Here is a 25,887-nt window from a genome sequence, read left to right as displayed (position 1 = left end):
GCGCTAGCCAAGTCGGAAAAGACCAGCGTGTGCTTCGACCTAGAGCTGACCTAGGAATTCTTCTGAGAAGTCCTAAGATATTTCAATACCCACTTTACCGTTGCGGGCAGTAGGGACTATGTCCAATGGCTTGAAGGTGGGTGACAGCCAATCAACGCAAGGATGTGCAAGCTGAGGATAAAAGGCTGATTCTTCAACTACATATAGCATCATCAACGTGCACAGCCCACACGAAGTAAGGCATACGAAGGATGCCCACTGTGGGACGTCAAAATCGTCATCGGTGACATGAACGCTCAAGTAGAAAAGGAAGAAATGTATAGACCGGTCTTCGGACCGGATAGGCTGCAACAACGATAAATAAACGTTGCAGCCTTCCGCAGAATTGTGGTCCGAAGCACTTTCTTCCCCCGAAAGAATATCCACAAGGCCACATGGATATCACCTTATAAGTAACGGAAAACCATCGTTCTAATCGACGGTAAATTCTTCTCCGACATCACGAATGTACGCCCTTACCGCAGTGCGAATATTGAATCCGACCACTACCTCGTTGCAGTATGTCTACGCTCAAAACTCTCGACGGTGTACAACACGCGTCGCAGTCGTCCACCGCCGCTAAACATTGAGCGGCTACAAGACGGTAGACTAGCCCAAGACTACGCGCAGCAACTGGAAGTGGCACTTCTAACGGAAGAGCAGCTAGGCGCAGCGTCTCTTGAAGATGGCTGGAGAGATATTCGATCTGCCATTGGAAGCATCGCAACCGCTGCACTAGGCACGGTGCCCCCGTGCCCAGAAAAACGACTGGTATGACGGCGAATGTGAGCAGTTAGTTGAGGAGAATAATGCAGCATGGGCGAGATTGCTACAACACCGCACGAGGGCGAGCGAGGCACGATACAAACGGGCGCGTAACAGACAAAACTCGATTTTTCGGAGGAAAAAGCGCCAGCAGAAAAATCGAGATATCTGTACGGACATAAACGGGAACCTTTAACAAACGAGCGTGAGGTGATCCAAAGGTGGCGGCAGCACTACGAAGAGCACCTGAATGGTTATGTGGCAGACAACGGTGGCAGTATGGTAATGAGCCTAGGAGCACGCGCGCTGTACATGCGACTTCCAGCTTAAAATATCCAGGAAATCCAGGAGGAGATCGGCCGGGCGAAAAACAACAAAGCCCTTGGAGTTGATCAACTACCAGGAGAGCTGTTTAAACACGGTGGTGTGGCACTGGCTAGAGCGTTGCACTGGGTAATTACCAAGGTTTGGGAGGATGAGGTTCTGCCGCAGGAGTGGATGGAAGGTGTCGTGTGTCCCATTTACAAAAAGGGCGATAAGCTGGATTGTAGCAACTACCGCGCAATCATATTGCTGAACGCCGCCTATAAGGTACCAAATTTTATGCCGCCGACTAACGTCAATTGCAAGAGAGTTCGTGGGGCAGTACCAGGCGGGATTTATGGGCGAACGCTCTACAACGCTCTTGCAAAATGCCGCGAATACAATGTGCCCATACATTATCTATTTATCGACTTCAAAGTCGCATATGATACAATCAATCGGGACCAGCTATGGCAGCTTATGCACGAACACGGATTTCCGGATAAACTGATACGGTTGATCAAGGCGACGATGGATCGGGTGATGTGCGTAGTTCGAGTTTCAGGAGCATTTTCGATTCCCTTCGAAACGCGCAGATGGTTACGGCAAGGTGAGGATGGAGGAAGCCTACATCAGACTGAAAAGCGAAGCTAAACGGATTGGACTAGTCATCAACATGTCGAAGACGAAGTACATGATAGGAAGAGGCTCAAGAGAGGACAACGTGAGCCACACACCACGAGTTTGTATTGGTGGTGACGAAATCGAGGTGGTTGAAGAATTCGTGTATTTGGACTCACTGGTGACTGCCGATAACAATATCAGCAGAGAAATTCAGAGACATATCATGGACTCCGCAAAACGCTCCGATCGAATAGAGTTCGCCACTATACGAAACTTACTATCTATGAAACCCTTATTAGACTGGTAGTCCTCTACGGACACGTGTAACCGTTCGCGAATTGTTTCGAGGTGATTTTTAAACACGGTGGCTTAAGGACATAGTTGGAAGAGTACCACGATGGCAGTCAATATGGCACCGGACCTTCCACGGGTCAACCCCACGCCCACACCTTCCGCACTCCTCTCCCACAAACATTCGGATGCATCGAACAGCATCGAACAAAAGTCTAATATTGAAATTACTAACCTGTTCACAGCATATTTATTCACTTCCCGTGATAATGAACATGTTTATTCATGAAGTCCCATGTATTTCGGCTCGAATTATATCGTAAATCAGCAGTTTCGTGCCAATTGCGATTTGGTGGGTTTATCTCTGCACTTCACTTCTTCTCAAAGGGCATTGAAAAAATTAAGTTTTTACTCACTTCTCCGCACATGAGCAGCCCAAAATGTTGATAGAATGCAAATTAAACATCTTTTTTCGAAATAAGTCACTTGTTCAAACCGAAAACTTAATAAAAACTGCTATTTTTGCCCGAAAAAAACTACTAAAAACTGATCGCGGAGCGAATGTAAACACCGGCAGCGGCAGTAGCAAAATAATAACTAGGGTGGTTCAAAAAATTATTTTGCTCTGCCACGCTCAGTCGATTATGATTCATAATTTGGGTGTCATCCGATGGTTTGGGCTGGTTTGAATAAAGGCTTACCGTCCACAGGTCGTTTAAGGTTTGTATGACAGTTGATATGACGATGTTGAATTTTACATAATTCTGATTGTGGCACGTCATTGGGCGCTGGCGTGGGGGGAGATCATATGACTGGATGAAATATTCAAGAGCTTTAACTCCATAGATAATGCATATTGAATGGTCGTTCTAATAGTTGGGAGTCGATTTTAATCGAGGTTGCGAATCTTTAACATGATAATTAGGCTTCTCAGAAGGCATCAGTGAAACGTGTAATTCAACAAAATAGCCAGAATTTGTCTGTGCTATCTATCGCATCAGGGGCAGATACTTCTAGTCTAGTCTAGTCTAGTCTAATTTACACTATCGCACCAGGGGCAGATACTTCATACAAAAAGTGTGACATGGGGGTGAGCGGGGTATAAATGCTATTTTTGCGTTACGTAATCAATGGATCTTTCCTGCGGTGCGGTTTTCGTTCAGTGAAGTTTCTGGAATGTTGTTTTCAGCTATGTGGGATCTCCTTTCGCCAACGTTTGGAGGGAAGGCGCTGTAGCCAGTGTAATAAAAACTTTAGTTTACCATACTAGTTATCATACAAATTTGAACCGACTTGCGCTCAACCAGTTTTTGTTCAAATCGGTTTTTGGAGGACACTCGGAGCATGGGACGGAATCGAGTGAGCGTGGTGGAGCTGGGTCGTTTTTTGAACCACCCTACTAATATTCATTGCTTTTTATAAATACGACATCAATACGACGCCACTCTTAAAGAGAGACCACCGGTCGTGTTCCCTATTTGCCCGACTTTTACAGACCCTTTACCTCTGGGGACTCTCGAACGGTCGCTGGCTCCAAAATTACTTACAAAATTACAAAATATTTACTTCCCCACTTCCCACCAACCTGAACTCGCTCAACCCACTGAAAAAAGAACGGAAAGCAACTTTCGAAGCCAACTTTTAAACTGTAGCCACGGCAAACACAATGGGAGTGAATTTTCCGAGCCCCGTGAAACGCAATACAACTAAAAACTCAAGCTAACTTCTTCAAATCACTTAACGACATTTATTCTTTAATTTGGGTTGGACGTATCGGTACGGAATGGAGAAAAAGAGCTAAATCATGGCCATGAAACAACAAGCTCACATACCTGCGCAGGTTTTTGCTTCTCGGTGCACTGATGCGTTCGAAATACTTCGCCGAGAAGATGGCGACGATGTCCTCCGACCAGGTTGTGGCGATGGCGGCCGATTGGCTTTGCCGCAGATGCTGCGGATTGGCGCACAGCGATGGAGGTAGAGGTCGAGCGATATGGCCGGAACTAACGATGCGGAGGGAGTGGCGGCTGGACGGAAGGCTTCCGATTTCCGAATCGAGAGTGGTCCGGAATAACCGTTTCCTCAAGCTAGTAGCTTCCTTTCCCTAACGACTCGGCTTCGCGTACCTTTCCGGTTCACCGAGCGAGGACTAAAAGGAAAACTACTAACCGTCGGTTCGGGTTCGGTCCAGCGTACGATTATTGACGACGTACGGGGACCGCACTCTCGGGAATGATCCACGGGAATCGGCTTGGGAATCTTACCTTCGACGGTTGATTGGCGACCGCCGAGTTTTCGCTTTTTGACGAGCGACTTCACTCCTCCTCCGTTTAACTACCTTTACAGGCGGGCCTTAACGCACGCTCGAGCTCTCGATGTCCGTTGGACGAAATGGCGGGCCCTGTAGACGCCACATGTGTTCCCGTACCCGACTCCGGTCGAATACACAAAATCCAGCCCGTACCAAAAAGCGCAGTGCGCTGGAAAAGTCCAACGCAAATTCGTTTCGTTAACAAAAACTTTACATTTTAAAATTCGTTTTACCTTTTTGTACGTTTCACTAACTAACACGGTGTTCGCGGAATTAAAAAAAAAACACGTCCTAATGACGTCTGCTACGTTAACTGTTAATTTAGAAATTTTATTAAAATAGACACAGAACAATTCACTCCAATCACACTTTACCTTTTAGTCAAACTAGCCAAAATCAACTTTAAATATTGAAAAACTTCGTAATCTACTCGCAAACACTTCTAATCACCAGCCGTTCACTTAGCGAAATGATCGAGTTCTTGTCCGAATTTTATAAAGAAACTTATCCTTTGAAAAGTCGTCAATTATTTTAAATTTGCGCCAAATAAATGTGAAATGGCGACGCGCCTTCGGTGAGTCGATAAAAACGAGCACATGAGAACACTACAACAGTACATGGTCAATTTCTATTTGGATAATAATTTAGTCAAGACACAAACCTCGTAATCTACATACAAATAAAAATTCAAATTTCTATTCGACCGGTTTGCAAATAATTTACGTAATGTAATGTTTCACTGTTTAATTAATTCCAAATAATTTTAATTTATAATTTTACTTCAAAAGAGAAAAACGTCATAAATTTTTATTTTGACTTAATCAAAAATTGATCGCAAAAACGTAAAACGTTACACACGAGACCTGGACGATGCTGGACCAACACGCACTGGCAGTTTTCGAATGGAAAGTGCTACGTACCATCTATGGTGGGGTGCAGATGGCGGACGGTACGTAGAGGAGGCGTATGAACCACAAGTTGCATCAACTGTTGGGTCAAACATCCATCGTTCATACCGCGGAAATCGAAAGACTGCGGTGGGCCGGGCACGTAGCCAGAATGTCGGACAGTAATCCGGTGAAAATGATTCTCGACAACGATCCGACGGGAACAAGAAGGCGAGGTGCGCAGTGAGCAAGGTGGGTCGATCAGGTGGAAGACGATTTACGGACGAATGGCGAAGTGCAGCCATGGACCGAGCTGAATGGAGAAGACTTTTATGTATTGCACATGCCACTCCGGCCTTAATGGTAATAAATGAATAATATAATATTTGAATAAATATCCTTCGATTATGTATGAATGAATTAAGAAAATAATTTCAAAGAAAATTAAATATTTCTCAAATTTACTTTTGATGTATTTCAATAGTGTTTTTCATTCTGTATAAAGGTATAAAAAGTTTTAAATTTTGTTCCGATTTGTAGTTATTTGAAAATTATCGCAAAAAAAGACCTATAAGATGCCGCAAAATTGTCCATATAGGGGAACGGTTCGCCACTTCATCTCATAGCTCCTATTTCCATCCCATCAAAAACAAAGCAATGGAAAGGAATTTGGTTTGTTTATTATTTTTGTGATTTTTTTCAGCAGTGAGCAAGCATGTTGACAAAAAGAAGCGACGAATTTGGTGCCGTATTTCTTTGTCTAGCTAAGAGATGGATATATGTACAGTGAAATGGAGATCGGAACAGTTCCCCTACTTAATGCTTTTGTATAAAATCTCTTCCTATAAACATTATCACCGAAATTTTATATTCTTTTTTCATGACAAGGTTTAAAATAATAAATATCCTCTACTTTGACATTCATTGTTTTGAAAATAGAGCAAGAACTGCTCAAGTTTAGTTGCTTCAAAAAAAATCAGTGTAGCAGGGCAAAAAGGTTACAATAAATTGTAAATATCTTCACAATACGGTCTTATATATGCTAGAAAACCAGAAACGAGTAGCTGGCGCCGGTAGCTAATAAAAATAGATGTAAATATGAAGGGAAAACGCAAATGTTGAGGATGGTGTAAATAAAATCTATGTTTAATTCGCTGGTAGCTTTGAACGATCATTAGTTTAATTGAGAAGGGAATTGCATAATTTTATAATTTCAGATAAATCATCGATTGTATTTTTTATTATTATTATGTCTTTATTTGTGTGTTTTTTTTTATTTTACATTAAGTTCAACACAAAACATCATCAATTGTAAGCAAGCATGGTTTTGATTTACAATGTTATGAAACTCATATGTGAATATGTACGTTATGTGGAAGATATTGATTTGAAAAATGTATTGAAATGTATTGAAAAATGTATTGATTTGAAAAATGTATCGAACCCATGACCCTACAGTACGCTAGACTGGTGCTTTAACCAACTAAGCTACGAAGGACCTCCGTCGGCCTTCGCAACCTAGTGGCTACTGAACGAGCTCGAGATTCCCAAATTGGACGCATAGTCATAGTCGGGTCTGAGCTTGACGACCGACTGGCAAATAGCTTACACAACCTCACTTGATCAGTACAGTTGCTGATGAAGAATGTGTATAGCCGCCAGACATTCTAAATACTCACGCTCCTCTAATGTGGACGTGTACAATACACATGTGGAAGTATTGGCTTGAGAAATGGATTGCGAGTGATATGACTATGCGTCCAATTTGGGAATCTCGAGCTCGTTCAGTAGCCACTAGGTTGCGAAGGCCGACGGAGGTCCTTCGTAGCTTAGTTGGTTAAAGCACCAGTCTAGCGTACTGTAGGGTCATGGGTTCGAGTCCCATCGAAGGGAAAGTGGTTACCTCCAATACATTTTTCAAATCAATATCTTCCACATAACGTACATATTCACATATGAGTTTCATAACATTGTAAATTAACGTCCAAGTCGGGTGGTTTAATCCCCGGAAATAGGCAATTAACTTTGATTGAAATGGTTTTGATATTTATTTGAACAATGAATTTGAGTTTATTACGTTGTTGTCGATTATAACATGTTTGCTTGCTTATTGAGATGGATATAGAGACATATACTCTATGTTTGTTATAAAACAAATCTGAAAAGCATTTCTGTTTTAAAGGTGCACTAAAGATTAAGAGCATTTGAGCAACTCCCTGGTCAGTTTTGGTTTCTTCAAAACATTAGGAAGATCATCCGAAATTAAAAGCACCTGAACAGTTCAGCCAAGTTTAAGAATTTAATAGAGACTGTAGCTAGCCTTGAGAATATATTCAGATTTTCGAGCCCTTGGGCCTATCATACTTGCCTCACAATCTATAAATTCATGAACAGTGATATAGCAGCCTTGCTATGCATCACTATTGAAAAGCTAATAATTTGGGGGTTTTATAAATAAGTTTTCCATTCTAAGATAGTGAACGGGATTTTTTGCCAAAATAGTTGAAAATAGTGACTTTTTACGAGAAAAAGTGACTTTAGTGACATGATCTAAAAAAAAAATTTTTAGAGACTGACCCGAAACTAACACTTGAAGACTGCATTCGCGTATCTGTCTTCGATTTGATGTTCATTTCTTATTCCGCATAAGAGCTGCTAGTTCGGAAGGCTTACAATCTTTACCATTCTAATCTTTATTCTTTGAAGAGTGAAAGGAATCTGACAAACCAAATACAAAAATAACCTATAGCCACCAGAACCTACGACAAATAAATTATTAAGCAAATTCCAAACACAACCACCCGGAATCCGTGGCCTGTCACCTTCGTCGGATTCCTCTGCTGGCTGCCCGATGACGGATGATATCAGTTCGGTTCGATCTCGACAAATTTGAATGAATCAGAAACGAATAAAACAAAACCGAGTTCGCCCAAATCGACAGCGACAACGGTGGTAATCGAATAAAACGACGAATGTGACGTGATAAATGTTTATGAGTTTGCGCTATGAAAAGCGAACGCTCGCTGGTTGGAACGTGTCCACGAAATAGTACTGGTTTCCAGTCTGATTTGCAAGATCCGTTTTCAAATGACAATCGTCTAATACGTAATAGGCATATCGATGGTGTTTCGCGTAGTACTGACACAACTCAAAATCTGGGAATTATTCAGGAACGGACTTATTTCGTATTTTGAACATGTGCTGATACAAATGGAATGTGATGTTTGCTCTACTGAAAAATATTCACAAATCACGCGATTAATTGATGAATTTTCTAGAGTTTTAAAAATTGTCTTGACTACAACTTCTGATATGTAGTTAATTTCAGCCTAGGTAAATGTTATACCGTTTCCAGTGGATTGCTATCAACATTTCAAAAATGATAATAATTATCAAAACTATTTTAAGCTGTGTCAGTTTTACAAGAAACCATCGATATGTAATTCATTGAAATGGGTTAACGATTGTGTACACATAACTGTTTCCAACTTACGAGGTCAGATTTATGGTTGTGTAGGCAATATACTTCAAAATAATTTGCATTTTTGCATCCGTGAGTAAAATAATTTTTAGCCAGGAACAGCTTATATCACCATGTGATGTTGGGATCGTATCTGGTTAAGAATAACACAACGGATTGGATTGTTCCAGTGGTAAAAGTCATCATCAGGCAGGAGATCACAATTATTGAGAAATTTTGCATGAAAAAATTTTGCATAAAAAAAAATCCGATGGATTTTTCGACGACATTCTGAAGAATTTCTCATGGAAGTTCCGAAGAGTTTTTGAGGAAATTCCGGAGAATATCCAGTGGAAACTACTGAATTGATTACCATTTGTGTTCTTTGAATTTCTTTCCAAATGAAACTAACCAACCCTGATGTTGTACCGACTGTCGGAATTCTACGAGGAAGTGTAGAAGCCATCCAAAAAAATCAATCTCCTAAAAGAAAAGCCGATCAACTTGAAAAGTGACAACTCATCAAGACAAACCCACTTAAAGGAAGTCATTCCAAGTCCTGGTTTTAAACCAACAAAAATATTAAGGGAAGCACTATAAAAAATCAGCCTACCCTTGAAGCAGATGATAATTCTTCAGAATGCATCCTATTATAAATGTCGAAGGAAAAGGGAAAGAACAACATGTGTGTTTGTCTGCCCGCCTGTCTGGTTGGGTTGGTATAAGGTCAGCTCTCAGCCATCAGGGAAAAAGAGGATTAAAGCTTATGTTCGGTTGATGTTGCGAACAAGTGGCTGGCTCCGCTGCAGTCGACCACCAACCGACCGACCTGTTTGGTATGTTGATGATAGGAAAAGAAAACGCAAGACACGGCATGGCCCGACGTCGGTGATGCCTCTGTATATAGGTAATTGAATCAAGATTAAATTATAACGCATCATCGTGCGCCCTCCTCCCGAAAGAATCGGGTTTGATTTTATGATGTGTGGAAAAATAAACACCACTCGACGGGGATGATCCGACGGAGAATGCGAAACGGAAGCTCTCGTGTGTGCATAGAGGGATGACGAGCATAAAAGCTAATTAAATGGAAACCTCACATTATCGATGGAGGACGTGTGTGGCGTGAAACAGCCTAGAACAAAGGAATTGGAATTAAAACAATAGAGTTAGTCATAGGGGAGCTGTTCCGATCTCCATCTCACTGTACATATATTCATCTCATCGCTAAACAAAGGAATACGGCACCAAATTCGTCGCTTCTTTTTGTCAACATGCGTGCTCACTGCTGAAAAAAATCACAAAAATAATAAACAAACCAAATTCCTTTCCATTGCTTTGTTTTTGATGGGATGGAAATAGGAGCTATGAGATGAAGTGGCGAACCGTTCCCCTATATTATCAGTGAACAAGTGTCAGGTGATTCAAACGTTGGAATAATGATGTATAATAGCGCTGACTACATCCGTGTAAATAGTAAAGAAGCTGGGAGGATTATAAATAAGTGCTTTTTTCTGTTTGAAAGCATTTGCTCCCCTCTGCATCTCCACAAAACTCTTAGGAAGAAATATTGGATGACCACTGTGGGACATCAAAATCGTCATCGGCGACTATGCATAAACTTTGCGAAACGAAAAACCAAATCAACCACGTTCTAATCGACGGTAAATTCTTCTCCGACATCACGAACGTCCGCACTTACCGCAGTGCGAATATTAAATCCGACCACTACCTCGGTGCAGTATGTCTGCGCTCTAAACTCTCGACGGTATACAACACGCGTCGAAATCGAACGCCGCGGCTAAACATTGGGGTGCTATAAGACGGTAGACTAGTGCAAGACTACGCGCAGTGACGGGAAATGGCACTCCCAACGGAAGAGCAGCTAGTGGCTGGAGAGATATTCGATCCGCCATTATTGGAAGCATCGCAACCGCTGCACGGTGCTCCCGGATCAGAGAAACGACTGGTATGTGAGCAGTTGGTTGAGGAGAAGAATGCAGCATGGACGAGATTGCTGCAACACCGCACGAGGGCGAACGATGGCACGATACAAACGGGCAAAACTCGTTTTTTCGCAGGGAAAAGCACCAGCAGGATGATCGACGGGGCAACTGTATCGCGCTAATAACGCACAAAGTTCTATGAGAACTTTCACTGTTTACGTAAGGGTCACGTGCCACAGCCTGATATGTGGAAGGAGATAAACTTTTTTGGGACCTTTATTTTGCAAACGAGCGTGAGGTGATCCAAAGGTAGCGGCAGCACTACGAAGAGCACCTAAGGCTCGATGCCTACGTATCGTCTTTTCGACGCAGAGTACACCTGACGGTAAAATGACGCTGGTGTGCATCGGGAAAAAGCGATAACGCAGCGTCTCCGCGCCAATGCACACCTGCGTTATTCTACCGCCGCGTGCACGTGGAGTTGAAAAAAAGCTATATGAACATCGGCCCTAAATGGCGATGTGGCAGATAACGGTGGCGGTATGGTAATGAACCTGGGAACCATGTACGCCTGACATACATCTTCCTGCTCTGAATCTCCAGGGAATCCAGGAGGAGATTGGCCGGCTGAAAAACAACAAAGTCCCGGGAGCCCCAACTACCAGAGAGCTGTTTAAACACGGTGGTGAGGCATTGGCTGCACTGGGTAATTACCAAGGTTTGGGAGGATGAGGTTCTGCCGCAGGAGTGGATGGAAGTTGTCGTGTGTCCCATCTACAAAAAGGGAATAAAGCTGGATTGTAGCAACTACCGCGCAATCACATTGCTAAACGCCGCATACAAGGTACTCTCCCAAATTTTATGCCGGAGACTGACACCAATCGCAAGAGAGTTCGAGGTCGGAATCCCGGAAGGATGCCCTTCGGAATCCCGGCAGTACCATGCGGGATTTATGGGTGAATGCTCTACCACAGAACAGGATTTCGCCGTACGCCAGGTATTGCAGAAATGCCACGAATACAACGTGCCCACACATAATCTATTTATCGACTTTATCAAAGCCGCATATGATACAATCGATCGGGACTAGCTATGGCAGCTAATGCACGAAAACGGATTTCCGGATAAACTGATACGGTTGATCAAGGCGACGATGGATCGGGTGATGTGCGTAGTTCGAGTTTCAGGGGCATTCTCGAATCCCTTCGAAACGCGCAGAGGGTTACGGCAAGCTGATAATCCTTTGTGTCTGCTATTCAACATCGATTTGGAGGGGTAATACTAAGGTCAGGGATCAACAAGAGTGGTACAATAAGTACATGATAAGAAGAGGTTCAAGAGAGGACGACAATGTAAGCCACCCACCACGAGTTTGTTTCGGTGGTGACGAAGTCGAGGTGGTTGAAGAATTCGTGTACTTGGGCTAACTGGTGACCTCCGATAACGATACCAGCAGAGAAATTCTGAGACGCATCATGGCACTTTGGACTCCGCAAAATGCTTCGATCGAATAGAGTTGGCCGCCGTACTAAACTAACTATCTACAAAACGCTTATTGGACGGTAGTTCTCTACGGACACGAGACCTGGACGAAGCTCGTGGAGGACAAAAAGGTGGCACTGGTGGGGTCCAGATGGCGGACGGTACGTGGAGGAGGCAAATCATCAATATTGCATCAACTGTTGGGTCAACTATCCATCGTTCATACCGCGAAAATCGGCTGCGGTGGGCCGGCCGCTTAGCTAGAATGTCGGTAAGTAATCCGGTAAAAATAGTTCTCGACAACGATCCGACGGGAACAAGAAGACGAGGTGCGCAGTGAGGTGGACCGATCAGGTGGAAACCTATTTACGGACCATCCGCAGATGGCGTGGTTGGCGACGTGCAGACATAGACCGAGCTGAATGGAGGTGACTTTTAGGCACTGCACAGACCCTCTGGCCTTAGTCTGAAAATAAATAAATAAATCCCCTTCAATGTGTAAAAACCAGGGTTCGTAATGCTCACTCAATCTCAGGATCACATGATGCTCCCTCACGAACATTTTCGGGCAGAAATCGCTTTTCGGGAAAGAAAAACAGCCTGTAGAATGATAATCATTTTTCGCTCACTTCGATTGCAGTCAAACGTTGATTTACTCTTTTTCATTCATATTCGAGTCTTTTCGTGGCATCATAAATGCAAATGGTAGTGGAACAAATGACTTAACGCTTTTATACAGATAGCGTGGTGGTGTGGCTAGAGTAAGCGCATCCCCACAGCTGTTATTCTTACTATTCTGGTTTCGAATCCCGGCGCGGCCATACAATTTTGTAATTGTTCTGCGATAATTCTCGCGAAAAGTGAATGAGAGGTAAAAGTGATGAAACGAAAAAGGATTTTCATCTAATAGACAAGATTTTCGTTTATCTTCCAAGGCTAAGTCTGGAGAAAAGATTGATGGGTGAAAGATGATTCTAAACATAAACAACGAAAAAAGATTTTCCCTTGGCCCGAAAAACGCTTGCTTTGGTCTCATTGAAAAGAAAAGTCGAAACCCTGGTAAAAACTGGTGACCCAAAATAAATCAATACCGGCGCCGGCCGTGTCCGAATGCTGGTGAATTAAGTAATGGTGTGAAGCCGACAAGTCATTTGCACTTCCACGAGTAATCACTGGGATGTTGGATATATGGGGTAGGGAGGTAGAGAAGTTTGTTTTGGTAAACGGTGTGCCTGGTGTAATACGAAGTTTTAACGCACAAAGCAGAACAAAATAACGCAACTTTCGAGACCGTTCTGCACATCCAAATGATGTTCGATAGCACACAATAATTAACAGGTAACAATAATTAACTTTTCGACCGCATACAGCAGAACAAAATAATGCGAGTCTCACTCGTGACCGTTCTGCCTGCACATCCAAATGATATTCGATTACGCCTCAGTTATTTGATTAGTTTCAAACTCAAATTTATTCGTAGTTTACGTCAAAAACATGGAAGAGGGATGATGTTTGGTATGAAACACAGCATAGAGTAATGGCTCGGTCGAATACACTGTCGCACATTAATTGGTACACCCCATTTTTTGGGGATTAAAGGATTGAATTGACAATGTTGTTCCACATTTGTTTCCATAAATATTCTCGGCAGACAAAACAATTAAACTTTTGAAAAGTCTATAATGCTCGTTCTTCTAATCATATAACGTGTTTAAATGTAATTTACTTGTATGTTAAGAAGTTTTTTGTCACCTTTTGATTAATATTACAAGCACTTGCTTTCAAACGCAGCGTCGGTTAGGAATTAAATTACATTTTCAGCAAAACAGTGAACTGTTCCTAACTCGATGTTTTGTAACTCGATATTTTCCCTTACTCGATAAAATTGAAAGTCCCTTGAATTCTAGCATACTGCGTTCCCTCCGTAAGTCTATAGCTCCCTTACTCGATATTCTCTAAGTCGAAGTTATCTTCCAATGCATTTTCACCTCATTAACTCGATGTTGTCAGAAATAGTTGCAAGCACGATATAGCTAGAAGTGAAAAGTTATAAGCGAGAAGTGAGAAATGAGAAGTAAGAAGTGATTAGTTAGAAGTTAGAAGCGAGAAGTGAGAAATTCAAAGTGAGAAGTGTAAAGTGGTAAATTAGAAGTACGAAGTAAGAAGTGAGAAGTGAGAAATGAGAAGTGAAAAATTTAAAGTGCGAGTTGAGAAGTGAGAAGTACGAAGTGAGTAGTGAGAAATGAAAAGTTAGAAGTAAAAAAATTGAAGTGCGAAGTGAGTAGTGAAAAATGAAAAGTGAGAAGTGAAAAGCTTGAAGTTAGAAATGGAAAGTGATAAGTGAGAAATGAGAAGTCAGAAGTGAGATATAAGAAGCTATGAGTGAAAAAGGATAAATGAAAAGTGAAATATTAGAAGAGAGAAGTGATATGTGTGTAGTGAGAAATTAATAGTGAGAAGTGAGAAGAGAGTAGAGGGAAGAGAGAGATGAGGAGCGAGATATGCGAAGAAAAAAGTAAGAAGTGAGAAGTTGAAAAAAAATCAAAATCGAATCACTCACTACTCAACATCTCGCTTCTCACTATTCACTTTGAACATCTCACTCCTCACTTCACCTAATAAAGACAAATTTTAACTACACCGCCAAACGGTATTCGGCCAATTATAAATGTGTACCCTATCTCGATACCTCTCTAACTCGATCGTCCCTTCAATATCGAGTAAGGGAGAGTTCACTGTAGTTCATTCTTAAGATCTTACTTACCGGAAAGCACAGAAAATATTAGCATTGGACCACTTGAACGTCACTTATTGAGGTTAATATCATGTTTAGAGTTTGAATTAGAGAAGTCTTTGGGCAACTTTATTGACATTTTTGGCATTTTTTTGATTATCTTTAATAAACATGCTTTTACAAAATGTTAAGAAAATGTTTTTATTACACAAAATCATTGACAAGCTCGAATGAACTTTTTTTTCTGCTGAGAAACAAATATCCTATTTGTAAGGGTTTCCTCATGAAGCCTCATTTTCTCTAACAACTTTGTTCGCTGGAATATTGAAAAAGCTTGTCATTTCATAACCATTGAACTTGGAGAGGTGAGCCAGCAAAGGGCTGAAAACCTCTCAAATAAAGACATGAAAAAAAAACCATGGAACATCTATTATGATATTTATAACAGACTTTGGCCTCAGAGTAAAACTGATTTTTTTTCTTCATTAAAGAGGCTTTCAGCCCTTGGCTGGATTTTTTTTAAGAGATTTCATAACACACATAAAACGTTTGTTGATCAAATAAATTTTATTAAAGTTTTATAGAAATCATATAAAGTTATATGAAGCTATTAAAAGAATTAATTGCATATTATTCGGCAACTCGGCCGTACGAAAACCATTTTTTTTTTGTTAAATATCTTGGCTGTGCATATGCACAGCACATGTTTCGAAGTGAACAAATTGATATGAAATTTGCGAAAAAGAATCTACGTGTCTTGGAGGGACTCGAACCCTCAACCTCCTACTCTCTGTGGATATACAACAGTGGAAATCCGAAAGAATCCGAAAGATATTCAATTTGCAAAAAAAGAGAGCTAACCGCGGTGGAGGTTGGTACTCGGATTCTGATGGCTTTTCCGCAAACGTGACCTTTAAGTGGTCTTGTTGCGTAGGGGTTATCACGCCTATATAGAGAGTAGGAGGTTGAGGGTTCGAGTCCCTCCAAGGCACGTGGATTCTTTTTCGCAAATTTCATATCAATTTGTCCATTTCGAAACATGTGCTGTGCATATGCACAGCCAAGATATTTAACAAAAAAATGTTAAAAGAAGTTTGTTCTACAAATTCAAAAAAAATCGCAAGAAAAATATATAATATATAATAATTTATATTTATTTAGGATTTCATAAAAAATATAATTCAAAGAATTAAAATTTCTGTAAGTATTCGTGTGATGTCAAAAATACAATAAACGTACACAGCACACATTTCGAAGCGTTTCGATTTGATTGAAACATCTGCTGCAGGTAAATTTTAGGACAAACGAAGAACTGACGCATTGATCACTGAGTTCGTTGGATCCCGTTGCATCAAAAGCCCGAGGTTGGCCGAGAAGTTCAAGGAGGTTGCTTACAGAAGATACTAAAACTATTTTAGTGAAAGTGTGAAAGCGATAACAAAGAGAACAATGAATACAAATCCAGTTATATTTGGAAACAACTAGCAAATAAATGTTATAACAAATGCTATTAAAAACAAATGCGGCGATGAAGCCGAGTTTCTATATTTTTGGTAAAACAAACTTTACATGTTTTATGTGGAAATCCTCTTAAAATCATTCTGTTAACTTCAACCAATTCCATTTTTTTTTTCACATTTTCCGTCTCTTTTGCAGAGTTGTCAAATCAGCACAAATAAATGGTTTTGCTGAACATTGTGACTTTCTATCTCTGATAAAACCAAAGTTATTCAGTTATTATGATTTTGTATGGGTTTACAAGTTTTTAACACAGCAATCAAGAAGACTCTTGTCGACAAAAGTTTTCAATGTCAGGAAGAATATGAAATGGGCGACTTTCAGCACAGACAAACAGACATAACACTCGTCAAATTCACATCGTTCACTGATTTACTGGTCAATTCAAATAATCATAGTTGGCCAATCGATCACTCGTGGCCATTGGTGGAAATACTCGCTTCACGAGTAAGAAAAGAGTGTAATTGGGCCTACCAAAAATGCCACACTCGCGCGAACCTACTGCCTGCATTTTTCTGGCGCTTGCTTTGTTCGCGAGTACGGGCAGAGCAAAAACAAAAAGCAGGGCAGTGTTTTGTTCGGGAGTAAAAATCACGGTCGCGAGTATTTGTGATTACTTCGAATACAATGGATAAATTTGACTTGACATAAACACAATAACAATAAACAATTGTGTTCTTGCTCGAACATCAGTGAGAAACATGTTCCGATGTTGTTTTATGACTTTTAGCAAATTAACCCGAATGACTCGCGAAGCTTCACGAACATTTTTCGGGGTTCGTTTTATTGTTTTCTCAACGAGTAGTAGGTAGGCAAGAAAAAGGCAAACAAATGTTCGCGAGTTTTTTGCAGTGCCTACTTCTCGTTTTTTGAATAAGGTTCGCAGATTTCCACCACTGCTCGTGGCGCGCACATCGCATTTGCTCTAGTTTGACATTTGCTCACTACCGCCATCTGGTTCGTGATTTGCCCAACTAATTGAAATCAAAAGATATCGTTAGTGTTTAAACGACGATGAATTTGATGAGTGAATGTTCAATGTGTTATGTCTGTTTGTCTGTGCTTTTAGCATATCGTGAATAAATTTGCGACTTTTTGGAATTAAGGCAGTACTTCTAAGTGAAAATACCTCTAAAAATATGTATACTTTAGAGATAACTCTTGTTGCATGTGAGATGGAATGTTACAATGTTCAGCAAAAACATGTAGTTTTGCTTGCTTGACAACTTTATAGAAGAGACGGGAAATGGGAAAAATCATTGGAAAGAGTTAGAATTAAAAATATGTTTAAAGGGGTTTTTACATAAAACGACTTAAGTGAGTTATATATAAGAGATAGAGACTCGGCATGTTCAGCAAAGTTGCTCGTATTACAATTTGCTACTACGTGTCTATCTTATTCTGGTGGAAAAAAAATTTTCTCAACTCACTTTTAGGGGGATTAATCATCAAACTGTTTTTATCGAAAGATGCGCTCCTAAATATCTTGAAACTTCTGTGAACAAACCCTATATAAAAAAATCAACACTTTTCGAGTTTTTGTATTTCGATTGTGAAAACGACGAAATAAAACACTGTACCGTGCGGGACCGAAATCCGTACAGCACCGAAATCCGTCCACCTCATGAGATATCAAAAAATAAAGGAGGTTAAAGGTAATTAATGTAGGAATAAAGAATCTTATCCTGTTCAGATACTTGACAGTAAGCTTTTAGGGCATAGAATTGGAAAGAAGGCTTTGAAATTAAAACAACAAAAATCAAAAACAAATCTCCACCCATCAAACGCTGAGTTTGTGCCGCCATTTTGTTTTCGGGTAGAGCATAATTGCACCAAAAGTAACTGTGTTTTAATTGCTAATTGCAAATTATTACATAAGATAAGCGGAATACAAATCGAAGGGATCGCTTGTCAAGGTGCGTATCGAACTATTTACAGTGGTAGTTTATTCAATCAGACTGTTTCAATTTAAATATTTAGTTAAGAAATAGCTGTACGGATTTTGATCATTTGATTCGAAATCCGTCCACGGTGGACGGATTTCGAGTCAGGAGTAGTTGATTTAATTCATTATTTTATGATGTTTTTCGTAGTTTTTAATGAGTAAATGTGAAACACTTCAAAAGTAGAAGCCTTCATGCGCCTGTGTCAATGACAAACGTTTTATTTACATTCGATTCCTATTTTCTAATGACTTTTTCATATACTAACGTGCTTAAGGGGATACGGGAAGCACAAACAATCATCAAATCGTCATCATTTTCATCATTGAATGCTTAATTTTTTTCTACAACAAATATGATTTTGAAAAAGTATCAGCGGCGCGTGCTTACTCTCCATCTACATGCTGATACATTTACAGTTACATCAAACAACTAAAAACCGAAATATGCCGCTCCAAAGTTACGAGGTGATAATGCTAGAAAGAGACAAAAGATAGGAAAAATAACACGGTGTGTAGTGCTTCCCCGAGTCACCTTAAGTGTACGGATTTCGATGCCCCACGGTACACGGCACACACGACTATATTAATAATAGAGTATATTTGTCTTAATCATCATAAAATAAACATAATAGATTTTCGGGTAGAATGTGAAGAGTTTTCGTTGAATTTGACTAACATTGACAAAAGTGCAACTGTGAACGATGTTAGCCTCTTAATATCACGCTATCTAAGCGCTTCATTGTCGTAATGCAAAGATGTAGCTAGGCTTGTTCCGATATGGAGAGATGTCAACTCATTAGACTATGTTTCATTCAAAGTTAAGCTGAATAATGATCGAAAAGCGTTAGCACTGACAGAAACTACTTGGCCTAAAGGGATAAGATTTCGAGAATTCGTTAACCGTTCAAATGAAACTTGGAAACCGAGCCTCTGAGTATAACAAATTCATGTATATATGCGTGTGTGTGCTTTTGTTTGCAATTATGCAGTATTGTAATATCGTTGCCTTTGCTTATTGTTGTATATCATATCTTATGTTTTGAGATGTTTAGGAATATGAATTGATATTGATTAAATATTGTACACTGCCTATTATTGTATGTCTTTCTAGTTGTAATTTGATGTATTCTAGTTGTTCAATAAGACCACAATAGGTCAGTTGAATGTAATGATAAAAATATAAAAAATAAACAAATTATTCTAGAAACTAATACAAGAATCGATATAATTTTGCATATACCGAATTAGTCACCCGACGGTTCACTCATTGTAGCTGATCCATTGAATTTAATTGTCAGCTCGAACTTGAGCGCCCATAAAACTTCAAGCCTGAATCTGATCCGGACACCACACAACGCGTCCACACATTTTCAGCTGCGAGATGTCGCGAGATGCTTTCGCTCGGTGTTGTGTTCTATCATGCGGCTTCAAACCCAAATTGGTCCCCTTTCCCTTTGTCTGGTAGCATCACAATATGATGCGTTCAGCGTGGTACAGCTACATACGACGATATACCAACCGGACCACCATCAGCAAGAACACATTGCATCGTCATTCCGTTCCAAAGGTCCGCGTCCAAGCGCTCATAGCATTCGAATGCAAGTACGTTTATCAAAACGAATAATAAAATGGAATTGATATCTGATACCCTGTGCAACGCACCTCGGCTTCCTTCTTACTCTCCTCCCAACGTTTTAGATTGCTTCCCGCGAGATCAGCGGGATTTGTTGTCACCCAGCCACGGTGGCGGCGGTTTGCTTCGCTCGCTCGAGGGCAAAGCGAGACCACAAAATCTCTGACTCAGCAAGCGGCCTCGCCATCGGTAATGAGAAGAAACCCCACCACCAACGCTGCCAACAACAACGGCGACAACGACATCGGTAAAACAACGAAACTTCTCGGAATCTCCGCTGGCTGGACGATCGTGAGGACGGGGGAAATGTCGTTGTTGTTATTATTATAACAGCGCGCTCTCCTCGCGCCTTTGGTCATTCGATTCGTTCGTTATCACGGCAAGTCCATCTGAAGCGCGAGTGAGAGTGATATCTTTGGCCACCCGAACAGTTGTAATTATTTGTGGCTTTTCGTGTCAACCGGTTCGATCCGATGATGGTGCGGTTGAAAAATAAACTGCGCCGTTCTCGGACGAAGTGACGCAAATGCCGAAATGCAGCACAGGTTTCTTGTATTATAATTTTATGTTAGAAATCATAGCAAAAATTGGTCATTTATACAGAGCTTCGAAGCAAATTAAGTCACTTTACCAGTTATGTATATCTGGAATGGCTGCTCTATTTTCATCTGGCTCAGAAAAAGACACCAAAAGGACACCAACATTTTTTTCCACACGTCGCTTGACGTCTATATGTAGTCACATTACGCCACGCTGCCGTAACTGTCGGCGTCAGAAAAGTAAATGTCGTTCAAGCAACCAAGATCGTCATTACATATTACCTCAGTATTTCGGAACCACAAACTCCATGGAGATCCCAATATTTCTTCTATAGTTCCTCTCAAGAGTGTTCAAATTTATCATTTAAAGTAAGTGATGAACTTCTCTTTCCTGATAAAATCACGTTAATAAAGAAGAAAAAAAAATCATTTAAAGTTACAGATGTCTGTAAGCTTACTTTAACGTAAGTATATTCAATAACATGTATGATATCAAATCTGAACACGCAACTAATTTCTAAATAGTTCTAAACGCTAAAGTTTTTAGTCTTCAGCAATAGTTATATTATGGTTGTGTACATATTTTGTATCGAAATTTGTATGTTCAAAAACTAACCCATTCCATTTCAAACAAGTTCGTATATTCGACAAACCTGCATCCCTTACCCCTACCCCATATGTTAACAACTTGACTCACCTTTCAGCCACAGCGCTTGCAGTTTGGCGTGATTGTGCGGTGCGTACTGGTGGTGCTCCAGCAATCGGTACAGCTCCTTAAAATTCCCCCGGTGAAACGCCACCACGGCTTTGGCTTTGAGCACGGATTCATTTAGTTGCAGTTTGTCGCACTGGGGCAATGACCACAGAAATCGGCCCAACCGTTCGATGTTGCCCGCCTGCTGTAGGACCTAGAGGGAAAAACGAGTGACAAAAAACATACAATTAATAACATAATAGCATCATCACATTTCACAACATGTTTGAGTTCAACGAGGTGCGTTTCTCACGCGTCAACAAATGGCTCACACAAAAAAATAAAGCTCATATTTGCAAATCGAGACAACGCATGCATATGACACGCACGCTTCAACCCATATTGGAACTGTGGGAAAATATTTTTCCACGAAGTACCACCAGCAATCAATAGCAAAACTTGCAATTATTTTGCTCGGCAAATAATGTGTATAGCAAAAACATTCCATTTGTTTGTACGACAACTGCTTCTTCTTGGCGAATTGAAGAGCTTGCTTCGCCAGTCTGTGGCAGAATCAAATTACATCACACAAAAGCCATATCAAGTCACATTTGGAGGGGTTCAACCTTACTCAAGCACTTTAGATCAAACTGTTTCTTTGCATTCTTGATCGATAGTGTTCAGATTATTTTATAGTTGAGCGATTCCAAGCAACAGCATCAAAATTTAAGAAAATTTTTAATTCATGATTTTCTATTGAGTTGAAACTTTGCACAGTTTTTCAATTTCATCTAAATCGTCATTTTTCGATATCAAATCTTCATATTGAGTCACGACTAACTTTTCAAAAGGGTTGAAAATGGTTCAATAATATTTAAAAAGCTGCACAGCAAAAACGGAATGTTCGATTGTTCTGATTTTTTCAGCAAAGTTAGACAACTAAATGGTGATTCTTAAGAAAATGTGCACAGTAAAAAAAAAAATTTTTTTCCCTTTAAAAATATCATTTTTGTTACAAAAACTCAAATATCTCAAAACCCTATCTTTTTTCGAACGTAACGTTTTTTAGGGAAAACGGTCCATTATATTAGCTATCTACCATAAAAATTTGGTGATGGTAAACTAATAAACAAAAAAGTTATGACATTTCAAACATTTCACAATTTTCACATATAGTAAACAAAAAAAATTTCCGTGTATTTTTTTTTTCAAGAATCGCAGTTTGATGCTGATTTTATTGTTAAGGGCCTTGCGTGAGTTAAACAAGTTGTTTGTATGATATTCCATATTTATGTATTCATCGATATTATGTATATTATATGTATAAATATTATATGTATAAATAAATAAAAATGAATTAATATTATCCTAAGTATTAAATTAAATGTGGCAGTTACACAATGTTGTTATAGAAACTCTAAGAGTTTTGGGTTTGAATTTTGGTATGGGTTATGATATCATGAAAACAGTTTATTAATACTTATTTTTTATTTATTTTATTCAAATTTTTAAAATATCGAACACTTTTGAATTATTATCAGCACAGTTTGAGTATAGTTTTGCTTTAATTTTATTTTCCGACAATGGAATGAAACAGTGAAATTTTGGGTTCCTTGGATCGTTTTCGCGTTATTAAATTGCTTGCTGAGCTCTGAAGCCTTTATTTCGTACTCTTCAGTAGTAGTAAAACAAAATGATAATTTGGTTAAATCTTTTTCTTTTCTACGATTTGCCCAATCAAAAGTTCTTTCGCAGTTTTAATTGGATGCTCACGTTCTTTGGCTAAACTTGCTCTTGTGGCCATGCGCTTTATTGTTCCTCCAATAGCATCACAAGGACCTTTGCCATGTGATGTAGCAAAAATGCCATTCTGCATCAATTCCGTACATTGATTTAAATTGACATAGGCTCGAAAAATTCTTACGATTTTTGTACTGCGACGCTGCTCCATCAGACATGAAATATATCTTTTTGACTTCTTTATGCTTATCAACGCGTAAAAAGTTAATCATTTTTTCAATGAACAAGTTTACGGATACTGAATCGTGTCTTAAATCTTCGGAAATTATAATAAAACTTAAGTGTTCAATTTGCGTACTTCCATTAAAATAAATAACGAATGGAGCTTGTTGTACGTTCCAGTGATGGGACTGCACTTCATCTTGCAATACAAAGCTGTAATTTTCAGAAAAATCACAAATGACTAAAAATTCACCATTTTGTAATGTATTTTTCGTATTTTTTTAAAAAGCTGGATTGTTCTGTTTTAATGAAATCGTGAGGGATTAAACTTTCTAATTTCAAGCCAAAATATGACACAAACTCATCTACAGGTTTTACAATAGTTTCTAGGTCACACCTATCCGTGGTCACCCATTGCTCAAATGATAACTGATCAATATATTTTTCTTCAAACTCAGCGAATAAAGTATTTTCCAATGATGAAGAATCTGGACAATCCGAACAAGATCGTAGATAGCAATTTGATGTTGTATTTTCACACAAAAGACTACCAGTTAACATTTTAATATCCTTTGTTAAATTGATTCTTTTCAAACTATGTAAAATAAGATTAATATTCTCATGGGTTGTGCACACACACATTATGTGTTCCTGAATTGGAAAGAAGCTTACATTGCCTTGGCCGAAGGCTTGCAAATGAGGAAAAACCTATTTTAATATTATCGTGAATTTCCTTGAAGCGTGTGTACGCTTCTTTCAAAGTCGTCATCATTAATCGTTTTGGATTGCTTGACGCTTTCCATCTTTTTTACTGATACATAATCTTTTGACCAGGCATAGCTCGACTTACTTCATCATCTTCAAAATATTGAACTACTATTTCTTTTGTCTCATCTGTTAATGCAGTACTAGACCTAGTATTTTTGGTTGAAAGACAGTTATTCTTCAATTGTTTTGCCTCTTTTACTGTATTTCTATTGGTTTTGAACTCATCAATGGCATCCTGAATAGACCACGAACTTGGCAGCATCGACAAAATCAATAATTTTTCTTTCCTTGTCGTGGCTGCATTCGAGAACCTTTCCTTCATATTTATAATTACCTCATCGTAGTCTGTATTTTCCACATCATCAGGTCCTAATTTGAAGAGGTTTCTTCGTACAGCTTCGTTTATTTCACGGTATTTTTCTCCGGGTAATAAACGTAGTCCATCTTACTCCATTTAATCGGAGTCACTTTTATCCCAGCTATGCCCTCGTTAAAGCGTTCGATGTTGACCTTTTGGATACACTCATCTTCCGATTGATTTGTTGAAACAGATTTCGCTGATGGTACGGTGGCAAGGCTCTCAGCACTTAATACTTCTGGTAATTCCTCAGTTGTTGTCGATACATCTGGCAATTCCTCAGTTGCTGTCGTTTTCGAACTTCCTGCGCTCTGCTCAACCGATGATATACAGATTGCTCTTTTGTCAACGTTTAGACGGCAGGACGTGCAAATGCGTAAATTTGTATTCAATGTGGACATTGGAGCATAACCAGTCGCTTTCAGTTTATCTATGGTGCTTTCGGTGAGATTTCGTAACTCTTTTGAACACTTTTTCCATCAAACGGCCTACAACAGTTGAGAAAGCGGCTACTCATGTTGTTCGTAATATTTCAATAAACAAAATCACTTTTAAGTTTTTACTGACTAGTTTGGTGTCATTTGCTTGACTGAAGAAAAAATTACTATAAGATCTTTAACAACCTTAGTAGTAGTAATTTTTTGCTTTTTCGTGAGCATTGTCATGGTATGTACCTATCATGCATTTGTTGTTGTTGAAGATACCCGTTTCCTCCCGATCATAAAGTCTATTCTCTAAGAGGTATATTTTTGCAGGTAAACTATAGACGTACACGTGTATATAAATCTTTGATTTTGCAGCTTTTGTCTTAAAAATAACATTTCTGATATGTTTCTATCAACGTTATTATCAACAGGTTTCAACACTATGTTTCTATCAACGTTATTATCAACAGGTTTCAACACTATTAAAAGAATTTTTCGCCAGTCACGTGCAATGAAAATTATGACACTATCAATACTTTTGATCACAACACTGGATCGTGTCTAAGTTTCTTATAGATGCTATGAATAATTAAATCAAAATATCATGAAAACAACTTGTTTAAATCACGTCCCTTAACAATAAAATCAGCATCAAACTGCGATTCTTGAAAAAAAAAATACACGGAAATTTTTTTTTGTTTACTATATGTGAAAATTGTGAAATGTTTGAAATGTCATAACTTTTTTGTTTATTAGTTTACCATCACCAAATTTTTATGGTAGATAGCTAATATAATGGACCGTTTTCCCTAAAAAAAATACGTTCGAAAAAAGATAGGGTTTTGAGATATTTGAGTTTTTGTGACAAAATGATATTTTAAAGGCAAAAAATTTTTTTTACTGTGCACATTTTCTTAAGAATCACCATTTAGTTGTCTAACTTTGCTGAAAAAATCATAACAATCGAACATTCCGTTTTTGCTGTGCAGCTTTTTAAATATTTTTGAACCATTTTCACATACACCCTTTTGAAAAGTTAGTCGTGACTCAATATGAAGATTTGATATCGAAAAATGACGATTTAGATGAAATTGAAAAACTGTGCAGAGTTTCAAATATTTTCGAAATGGTCGCTCAGGATCGACTGACATGCCCCCGTGGAATGCCTGAGTTTTAAAATTCTTTAAAATTTGTAAATCAGCC

At 39.4% G+C, this 25,887-nt stretch overlaps 1 protein-coding gene across 1 annotated transcript in view; it reads right to left on the bottom strand.

Annotated features, from left to right (window-relative positions):
* The window catches only part of LOC134220621 (homeobox protein SIX1), a 116,836-nt gene that overhangs the window by 41,449 nt on the left and 49,500 nt on the right, over window positions 1-25,887 (bottom strand). Inside the window, exon 2 of the mRNA XM_062699720.1 lies at window positions 21,175-21,385. Within this exon, the coding sequence (XP_062555704.1) occupies window positions 21,175-21,385 (211 nt within the window). The remainder of the gene's footprint in view (window positions 1-21,174; window positions 21,386-25,887) is intronic.

The sequence above is a fragment of the Armigeres subalbatus genome, chromosome 3, assembly GCF_024139115.2.
Source record: "Armigeres subalbatus isolate Guangzhou_Male chromosome 3, GZ_Asu_2, whole genome shotgun sequence".
In the NCBI taxonomy this organism is placed as follows: domain Eukaryota; kingdom Metazoa; phylum Arthropoda; class Insecta; order Diptera; family Culicidae; genus Armigeres; species Armigeres subalbatus.
Note: the sequence above shows the minus strand (reverse complement) of the source record. Positions and strands in the feature narration are given on the sequence as shown.